The following is a 10,827-nucleotide window of genomic DNA, read 5'->3' on the forward strand; positions in this document are numbered from 1 at the left end:
ACTCAAATCACCCCCTCTACAGTAACGGTGTTAGCATGTTGTTAGTTATTGGTGTGAAAAGATTATTTTACCCTTGTACTAAAACAGTAGAATTAAATTTGCAATACATTGCTAAAGGGTAGTTTAGGGATTTAAATTTATTTAACTAGGTGACATCATCACTTAACGGCATAAAACTAACGTTAAGGACTAATTTGTCATATTGGGGTCTAAATCAGGGGGTGATTTGAGTTTTTTCAAAAATTAGGGGGTAATCTGAGTTTCGTTTGAAAACCAGGGGGTGACGTGTACTTTACCCTTTTTCATATTGGGGTGTAAATCAGGGGGTGATTTGAGTTTTTTCAAAAATTAGGGGGTGATCTGAGTTTCATTTGAAAATCAGGGGGTGATGTATAATTTACCCAATATATAAATGTTGAAACTACGGGGTGTTTTGTTATTATTTCAAATATTAGGGGGTGTATGTAATTTGCTCTAACTGCTTGATTCGATATCAGATTAAATTTTTTTATATTTTGTTGGATAGTAAACTTGAAAATACGTACATAAAAATAATATATTATTAGTATAATTTTTTATGTATATAAACATATAAAAAATTGACAGAAAAGTGAAAATATTGTTTTGCATATGACTTGAGAAAATAAAAAACTTCTGTTTAAAATGATCATAACTTTCTCATTTTATATTATTCCAAAAATATTATCTAATGCAATGAAATTAAGGAATCATTTTATGAAAAAAAAAAAGAAGGGATTGTTATTCATATAATCACGAAATTTGGACTGAATGCAAAGTCATTTGTCCCGCCTTTGATCTGGCCCACAGAGCAGTAAGAGTGTCAAACTATCGTCCTCCTCGCTATAGTCCACCTCAAACTCCTCTAGATCAACCTTTTTAGAGGTATTTGGATAATGTTTTTTTAGCGCTACCTCACTTGGTTAGTTTGAAATGGTTCAAAATATTAGTTAGGAGTTATACAAAGCCTCCAAATCTTTAAGAAATGACCCAAACATGATTCAAGGGCATCCGATTTCAAAGTTGTTTGGTCAGCTTTTGATCTGATCAATATTTTCTATGGGTATTTTGGTAATTCTTCAAAGCACTTTACTTGGACATTTTAAAATGGTTCCAAACATTAGATGGGAGTTACACAAGAAAAGATCCCAAAAATTATCCAATGACATTCAATTTCAAAGTTGTTTTGACGCGCTTTTCATCCAGTCAACTTTTTCAAGGATATTTTGGTCATTTTTCTACCTCATTCAATTCCTTTAATGGTTTTAAACATTAATTGGAAGTTACACAAGACCTCCGAAATTATAAAAAAAATGATCCAAATATTATGCTAGAGCATCCGATCATCATTGCTATGCACAATTCCAATGTGACAAATTAAGGCATATACACTTGCATGATGGGTTTCATCCTAGACGGTGTCTAAGTGTTGGCCAAGTGACAAAATAAAACTTGAAAAATCCATTCAAAGTTGAAACTTAACAAGAAAAGATTGACAATTTCCATAGAAGGAACTATACCAGTATACATGAGAATATGTATGATTGAAATTGAATTTAAAATATGATATGTGACACAATTTAATGCATAGTGAGATTTGATACATGAGAAATATGGTTTTTTATCGGTCGGATAAAACCTTTTGTAAAAAGAATTAAAAAAAAATTGGGTAAATTACACATCACCCCCTGGTTTTCAAATGAAACTCAAATCATTTTCTGGTTTTTGAAAAATCTCAAATCACCCCCTAATTTAGACTCCAATATGACAAATTAGTGCCTATTGTTAGTTTTATGCTGTTAAGTGACAATGTCAACTAGTTAAATAAATTTAAATTCCTAAACTACCCTTGATCAATGTTGAAGATGAAGGAAGGGTAGTATTGTAAATTTAATTTTAATATTTTAGTACAAGGGTAAAATAATCTTTTCACACCAATAATTAACAGCAGACTAACACCTTTACTGTTGAGAGGGTGATTTGAGTTTTATAAAAAATCAGGGGGTGATCTGAGTTTTGTTTGAAAACCAAGGGATTATGCATAATTTACCCAAAAAAATTTATGAAAGAGATCACCATGGCTATAGGAAAAGTACACCTTGGAAAAGTTTTATCTACCCCTTACATTAGGAAGTTGATAATACTCCCCACAGTTCCCAAATCCCGATACTCTCTACACACCATTTGAACCTTTTGATCTCCCTTGACCATGGGTGGAGGAAAATTGTCTCCTTTCATGCGAGGGCAAAATTGTGGGTCTTGCTCCTAAAAGTCAGTTAACCTTTTGGGATTGGTGTGTGGTTTGTGTGATTACATTTTCATAAAAAAATTGTGGGTCTTGCTTAAATGTGTCAATTGGTATAGTATTGGTATTGTACACTACACATATATCTCATATTGATATCATATTGAATATTGGTCTATACATGTATTTCATATTGATATTGTATCGAATCTATTTGGTATTATTCGGTATAGGTATTTGGTATGATATCAGTAATTCGATATGGTATGATGCATTTTCATTGTTTTATCCATATCGATATCATACCGAATACCGACTTGATATATGTATAAATTTGGTATGATATCGGTATACCATATGCAATACATATTGACACCCTTAGACTCTTGCCTGCGACCCCGTGTGTTTTGGTCTCCATGCATCCTTTACATGGGATATCGTCATATCGGTTCACTTGGTATCGGCACGTCACGGGGGCAACGTTTTTTTCTTTCAGATGCAACAAAGAGGAGCTTTCCTACATGAATGAATGAACTGAATTCATCCTTGGTTGAAGACCTACCGACAAAGAAAATTTCAAACTCCATCGTTTCCTCATGTCTTAGGAAGCAGATGTGAAATACACCATTTGGGTTGGGTCGCAGACTCGTTGGCCTAAATGGTTGAATAAGAAGAATTTTGGAGTTCCATTTTGCTGAAACAAGATAGGCTGTGTGGGGTTGGAAATTTGTGCTTTGGATTCAAGATTCCAAAATCCTCAATCCAATAGCAAGTTCCCCACGTGTTAACCTTCTTCCTTTTTTTTTTTTTTTTTTCTTTTGATTGCAGCTTCTGCAACAGTTCGTTATAGTGAGAACTAAAATGAACTCGACAAGGGAGAAGAAGACAAGACGAAAATTCAAAAGGGATTCTAGTCCAGATACTTTACAATTCAATTGGTTTTCTGGTGAGTGGTGACCACCTGTGTAAGAAAATTTCCAACTCACTGTGTATTTTGCATAATCCGTGAAGCTTCAGCTTTGGTTATCAATCACTGAAAGAATGCCGCGTGTTTCTTCACCCATTAAGAAAGATTATACAAAGATTTGGCAGAATCTAACCTTGGGTACATTGACTTCGAAGTCTTCTTCTGTTAAAAATGGTTACCCTGTTTTTACTTTCTATTGTGTTGAGGTACACGAGTAAGAAAATGAGAAGTAAAAAAGCAGATTTGGGGTGAGGAGAACAAAGACTTGGTGCTTTCGCTGCTCTCGTTACGTTTTTGATGGGACAAAGACCCACTTTACATCATAACCTCGAAAGCCCGCAAAGCTTTTCGTTATCGATTACGTTTTCCTTTTTTGATATCCTTTCTGGGAATGGATTAAACCCTGTTGAAGAGGTTGAAGAAGTAACCCTTTATGCCTTGATAGAGATTGATTCTGGACTCTGCAATTGATGATTGTTGTAAGGTTCTGTTTCCTCCTTTTCTACTGTCTCGTTTGCTTCTTCTTCCTCATTGGGAAAATATATGGTCTTGTGGGTGGGGTGACATTTCGTCTTAACTTGTTCAGTTCTTGGGGCTCAAACATTCTATCTGTTCGACTAATTTACTAAATGGAATGAATTTGACAAGTAGGCTGGAAAGGATTACTATGTGGGCATGGTTTCTTTGTTAAGCCCTTCTCTTTCCCACTTTTTTGGTTTTCACTTTTCAGGTTTGTTTACTTGGAATTAGCTTCTCTTTGTCTTTCTTTGGCTGGATTCATGGTCCTTAGTTATTACAATTAACTTTCGTGCTTTTTGCCTTCTAGAATCAGGTTTTGTAATTCTGTTTAGTCATACTAAGAACTTATAGTTCTTATCATGGCATTGGAGCTCTTACCGATAGGAACTGTTTTGGCCTACCTAACAACTCATATCATAAAAACTGCCGAAGCTGCAAAGGATGTCCTTATAGAGAAGGAGAGCTTCAAAGTTATGTCGAAATACCTATTCGATATTGAACCCGTTTTGAAGGAATTACAATTGCGAAAGCTGAATGATTCTCAGACTGCGAGACAAGCTCTGGCCTTCCTTGAAGAAGATGTTAAGAAGGCAAATTACTTGGTGGAGAAGTATAAAAACCGAGCTCGATTCTACTTATTAATCAAATGCAGGAGCATAGTCAAGGAGGTACAGGATGTGACGAGGGATATTGGAAGATCACTGGCTGCTTTGTCCCTTGCGAGCACTGAAGTTCTCTTAGACATCTCCGAAAAAGTGAACAGGTTACAGAATGATATGCAAAGGGCAGAGTTTGAGGCTTCTCAAACTCAGCTCCGGATTGTAGAAAAATTGGACCAGGGTCTTAAGGAGCAGAAAGTTGATCAGGGCTTTGCAAATGACATGCTTGAAGAAATAGCAAAGGCAGTTGGGATTCCTGTTGAACCTTCAAAAATAACTGAAGAGCTTGAAAGCTTTAGAAGGGAAAAAGAAGAGGCGGCAGCCCGTAAGGAAAGGGCAGAAGTGTTCTTCCTGGAACAGGTCATTGAACTGCTCTCTAGAGCTGATGCTGCGAATGATCACGAGACAGTCAAGGCAGTGTATATACAGAGGATTCAGACCATAGAGAAATATGAGACATGGGGAGAATACATCACTCCATTTAATTCTTTCATTTGTCCCATAGCAAAGGCTGTGATGTTTGACCCCGTTAGCATCTGCACAGGTACCACATGTGAGAGACGGGCCATTGAGGCCTGGTTCGAATGTGGAGAGAGAACTGACCCAGACACTGGTCAACCTCTTGATGACTTTTCTCTGAGGTCCAACCTTAAGTTGAGGCAGTCAATTGAAGAGTGGCGGGAACTCAATTACTGTCTTAAGATCAGATCTGCCAGAGCAAAGCTGTTATCAGGTGAGGATTTGTCCACGGAAGAGGCTCTTGACCAAATTCAGGAACTTATTATAGAAAGCCCAATCAACAAGGACTGGGTTGCTATAGCAGGGCTTATTGATATTGTTGTCCCAATTCTTGGAAGCTCACATAACAGAGATGTGAAGAGAAGAATTTTAATTACATTGAAAGCTGTTACAGAAGAGCACACCAGAAATAAGGTTAGCAGCTCTGATATTCCATGTTAACATTTTTTACTTTCATTAAGACGGAAATTCTACTTTTCTACTTTGAATGTTTCCTTTTTTCCTTGTAGGCTCAATTTTCTCTTCATAATTCATAGTCTAAATCAGGAAACAGTTTAATATAATCTATGCTCAATTTTATTGTTTGAAATACAAAATTCAGGGTAAATATAGATTTTGTTCATAAATGTGTCAAGTTTGTCTACTATGATAGTACAATGAACCATTAGATTGTCAATTGATAACTTATTACTTAATCACCCAATAGCATGAAAAAAATGTAGTGTTTCATTGGTCAATCATTAGCACTGTTTTGTATGGTATGGACATCTCTCTCTCTCCCCCTGGATAAAATGTTGTGTTTCATTGGTCAATCAGTAGCAATAACTGTTATTCTTTGCCAGTAATCTTTTTTTTTTTTTTTTTTTTTTTTTTTTTTTGGGGGGGGGGGGTGTGGGTGGGGTGGGTTGGGGGAGGGAAGAATAACTGACACCAGAAAGTTGAGATGAATGGAGGGAGAAACCCCACGGTATTAGAATGTAGTAGTATCCCGATATAAAATGAGGGGTAAATCATTTCAAATGTTTTTCCTTCATGTGTAACTAAGACCAATATGAAACTGGCAAGGAGTGATTTATGGAAGCCTCTAATAGGATAAGGGAGGGCCAAGAAGGGTGTGTTGGAGTAATGATGACCAAAAACAAAGAAAAGAAAATGAATTAAGGACAGTGTTCTTTCATTGAAGACATGGCCCTAGATGAAGTGAATAGAAGGAATGAGATCCATTGTAGACCAACCTTGGTAGTTGGGATAGGTTTCACAATGATCCTGATTATTTCTTGTAAAAAATTTGGAAGGTCAAGTTGATTTAACTGTGGTTTCATCATCGAGAACTTCTAAACTCACCTAGTTGCAGTCACAGTTTGAGTTTGAACTTCATTTTCAATGTTTCAAGTTGATTGAACTGTGGTTTGCATCATCTAGAAGTTGTAAAATCACCGAGTTGCAGTCACATTTTTGAGTTCTAACTTAATTTTAAATGTTTCAAGTTGATTGAACTGTGGTTTGCATCATCTAGAACTTGTAAAATCACCGAGTTGCAGTCACATTTTTGAGTTCTGAACTTCATTTTAAATGTTTCAAGTTGATTGAACTGTGGTTTGCATCATCTAGGACTTGTAAACTCACCGAGTTGCAGTCACATTTTGAGTTCTGAACTTATTTTAAATGCTTCGAATTCAAAATTTCAGGATAGGGTGGTTGAGTCCCAAGGAGTAGAGCACCTGGTTCCCTGCTTAGGGCGTGACCCAAATACATCAATGGCTGCGGTCGAGCTTCTCTTAGAGTTGTTGCAAGACAGATCTGGTTGGAATGTATCTGTTCTAAGAAAGCTCTCTCAGCAAAGCAGTGCAATTATCTTCCTTGTTACACTTCTAAAAGGTACAGTTATTGAGTCAGCAGAGAAAGCTGAAAAGATCTTGCTAAAGCTTTGTGATGATGATGAAGAAAATATTGCTCGTGCTGCTAAGGCCAACTGGTATAAGCCACTTATTAATCGACTAATTCAAGGTTGGTAAACTATTTCTTATTTAATATCTGCCTCTATAACATGATTATTTTCTGCTGTGGAAGGTCCTTGTAAGTAAAATCAGTATTTCTAGCAGACCCCTAGCAATTGGTCCTCACCTAATAAATAGATAGTCGAGAAAAAAAAAGTCCATTTAAGAATTTGGAATTATTTAGTTTAAAAAGAATCAAGAGGATAGTTAATAGTGCATTGTTTGGATTTCTCTTCGTTTTTGGGCCTAATAATGCAGTGCGACCCTTGCTTTCAGGGCCAGACTCATCAAGGATATCAATGGTGAAAACTTTGGTGAATATGGAACTGGTTGATCAGAATATAGCGCTCCTTGGTGAGGAAGGAGTAATACCTCCCTTACTGGAAATGGTATTGGGAAGTGTTGATTGTAAAAACTTGGCCTTGTCTGCTCTAGTTAAGCTGTCAAGTTGTCGTGAGAACAAAAGGTTAATTGCAGCTGCTGGAGGGGTTCCTCTTGTTCTTGATCAGTTGTTCTCTTCCCATGTATACACCTTTATCATCGAGGGGTGCTCCAAGATCCTGGAGAGACTTTCTTCAAACGGTCATGGGATTGAGTTCCTAACTGATTCAAAAGGGGACTGCCTCGATTTAGAGCAGATCGTTGCCAACTTGCTTGCGTTTCAACAGGATCCAAGCTTATCCCATGCCATCCGCAAGCCTGTATTGCGAGCATTGCTTGCAATTTGCAGGTCTGAAGCAAAGCCTGTGGAGAAGGCAGTTGCTAGTTCTAGTGGTGTTTCTATTATCCTTCCTCTGTTAGATGACCCTGACCAGGAAATCAGAGAACTTGCCCTTAATCTACTATCCCGCTTCTCCATCCATGAGCCTCAGGGGATTGGGGACTTCCTTCTCATGCAGCCGAGGGTGGAGACTTTGGTGCATTTTCTTAAGGATGACAGTCGGAGTGATGCACAAATGGCAGCAGCTGGGTTAATAGCCAATCTTCCAAAATCAGAAGTAGCACTCACAACGATGTTGATTGAATCAGATGCATTGCCAGCACTCTTGCATATCTTGATATCTGGAACTATGGAAGCAAAGGAGAATGCCCTCGGAGCACTCTTCAGGTTCACGGATCCTACAAATCTTGGGACACAACGCATGGTGGTTGAATTAGGGGCCTACCCTTTACTTTTGAACTTTCTGAAGTCTGATTCCATAACAGCCAAGGCAAGAGCAGCAGCACTCATAGGTAACTTTTCCTCGAGCAGTCCAAAACTCACGGTTGTGCCTAGACCATACAGTTGGTGGTGTTTTCGTCCGGCACATGTGACTGTATGTGTAGTGCATGGTGGCATTTGCAGTGTGAAGACAACATTTTGTCTGTTGTCAGCAAATGCTTTACCTGAACTGGTGCAACTCTTGCAAGAGAAGGTTAATGAAACTGCCTATGAAGCACTTCAAACACTATCCACATTGGTTTGGGAAGATGCTTCTCATAGAGGGGCCTATGCTTTGCATGAAGCTAACGCTATCTGTCCAATACTGGAGGTGCTGAATTGGGGACCTCCCTCCCTAAAGGAGGAAGCTCTAAGTCTTTTGGAGAAGGTGTTTGCAATGAGGGAACTGGTGGAGTTATATAAATCACAAGCTAGGATGCATCTTGTTCGGTTGACCACCCGAAGCATTCATGAAGAAAGCCAGCTTGGAAGGAAGGCTGCCAGAGTCTTGGCACAGCTTGACCGCTATTCGAAGTCATCAATGCCTCTCGCTTGAAGGGAAAAAGCTTGTTCAGGATGCTTGTTTTGAAGAACATAGCTAATACAGAGGCAGGTGAAGAATAAACATGGTTATGGCTCACGGAATCTCCTGAGAATGGAAGTAGTGTTAACATCATACCCCGAAGCAGCTAGACGATCCTTGGTTGTAGGAGCCTTTTAACATTGCCAGCCAGGTCGCATCTCCCCTTCCCCCCACCCCAACAATTTGTTCATTTTTCTCTTTTCATAATATAATATAATAATTTTTTTGTCTTCCAAAAAGAAATATAGGACTCTGATGAGAAGGCTCTCGTGACAGACTCAGTTTTTTCCTCAATTGTTTTGCCCAGTAAGCCTTGGCAATGAAAAACTTTCATCTTTGTCACACTGCCATCTATGTTATCACTTTGACCATTTGATATGGGGGGAAGCAACCAACAAAATTGCAACCTTTACGCATGAGGCATAGAGAATACTGTTTGAATTGAAGCTTGACACTCAAGTTGAAGAGGGTTGGAGGTTACTTGTGGGCAAAATTTTGGCCCCAGCTGACTTTCCAAGTGTCATTTTTGGAGGCCTTATACAGGGTTAGGATGATATCTGATTTGAACTTGTTGGACTCCTAGGAAATCCAAACCGAACCCTAAATTCCAGTTTTGCTTGCTTTGAGCACGCGACGTAATCTATCTATATATAGGTAAACAATTGCCTCAAACCATTCCATGTCAATTTACATAAAAGTGGGATTATTTTAGCAAGAATGTTTCCTCTCAAGATAAGAGGAGATTAAGCTAAATTTTGGGATTGGAAGAGATGTCTAAAGTTGTGTTTGGTATGATTCTTAGAATGCATTCTCAGACTATATAAACAACTATTTTTATCATCCAAGAATGCGAAATCAACCTAGAATGCATTCCAAGAATGGATACCAAACACAGCCTAAAGAAGCAGCTTTTTATTTAGGCACCAACCTGTTTCACCCTTGCTCTAAAGCATTAGGGCTTAGAAATATTATTTCTAGGGTGGAAAAAAGATTATCATCTTGGAAAGCCCACTTGTAATCCTATTGTGGGCGTAAAGTTTTGATTCAATAGGTTTTGTCCTTTTATCACATCATATCTCATGTCTTGCTTTACTTTCCCTCAGAAGATGAATTCTATCAATTTGAAATTTTTGGAATGAAGGAGCTGGTAACCAGAAGAAGCTTACTCTTATCCTTTGGAGAATTGTGTGCTCCCCTACAAGACTGGTAGGTCTAGGTATTAGGGATTCATCTACACATAATAAAGCATTATTAATTAAAAACGTGGTTGGAGATTACTTATTGAGAATCAGAGTTTGTGGGTTGAGGTTCTTAGGGCAAAATATTTTAATAACAAATCTTTGTTAGTTCTTGGGTATTGTCAAGAATGGGCTCTTGGACTTGGAATAGTATAGTTGGCTTTCAAATTGGTGTAAGTTTTTATGGAAGCTTAAGATACATCCAAAGTTTAATGTTGGGAAAAAGGATTTTGTTCCGGAGTGTGCGGTGCCTGCACCCATACACAAGATAGGGCGAAACCCCCCATGATTTTGACGTCTCAATACTACCCTTTATTTATCATCTTGTCCTATTCTTTGCTGGTTGTTTTAATACCCTTAACACTAATGAAGCTAGATGTGGCTATGATATCTTATGTCAAGGTCAATGTATTTTTATGGGAATTGGATTATGGAATGACAAGAAATGAAGCTGAAGCAGAGGCCAAAGGGCCTGTTACAGGGACTCAAAGCAGCAGATCAAGTGGAATACCAAATAGAGGAGGCTTGGACTGGATCTCAATTGGTTTTTGGCTGCTAAAGCTAGGGAGGAGAAGCTGTTCTAGGGATGTAATGAACAATATTTATTTTCTTTTTTTATTTAATTTTATAAAATTCCTCCTCTAATAAAAAATTTGCCTCAAAAAATGCAGATGACCTTTGTGGGGGATTTAAAGATGAGTAGTGGTTGTCAATTAGTAGGGCCAGTTCGGTTTCAATTGGGCTGAACCGGGTCAAATCAAAGCTGGCCTGCTAAGGAAAGGACCAGTTTCAATCTGATTCGGTTTCCGGTTTGCATCGGGTTGGTTTAAATAAGGGGTTTAGGACCTATAAATGAATTCCCTTTTTTTTTTTTTTTTTGG

At 38.0% G+C, this 10,827-nt stretch overlaps 1 protein-coding gene across 1 annotated transcript; it reads left to right on the plus strand.

Moving 5' to 3' along the window:
* The first annotated feature begins 3,425 nt into the window (after positions 1-3,425).
* LOC122648614 (U-box domain-containing protein 43-like) lies at positions 3,426-8,711 on the plus strand. Its single transcript, XM_043841825.1, has 4 exons — positions 3,426-3,644; positions 4,057-5,341; positions 6,616-6,934; positions 7,201-8,711. Exons 2-4 carry the CDS (start codon positions 4,109-4,111, stop codon positions 8,679-8,681), a joined length of 3,033 nt encoding a protein of 1,010 aa, XP_043697760.1. The 5' UTR covers positions 3,426-3,644; positions 4,057-4,108; the 3' UTR covers positions 8,682-8,711.
* The last annotated feature ends 2,116 nt before the right edge of the window (positions 8,712-10,827 follow it).

Source organism: Telopea speciosissima, chromosome 1 (assembly GCF_018873765.1).
Source record: "Telopea speciosissima isolate NSW1024214 ecotype Mountain lineage chromosome 1, Tspe_v1, whole genome shotgun sequence".
NCBI classification, from domain to species: Eukaryota; Viridiplantae; Streptophyta; class Magnoliopsida; order Proteales; family Proteaceae; genus Telopea; species Telopea speciosissima.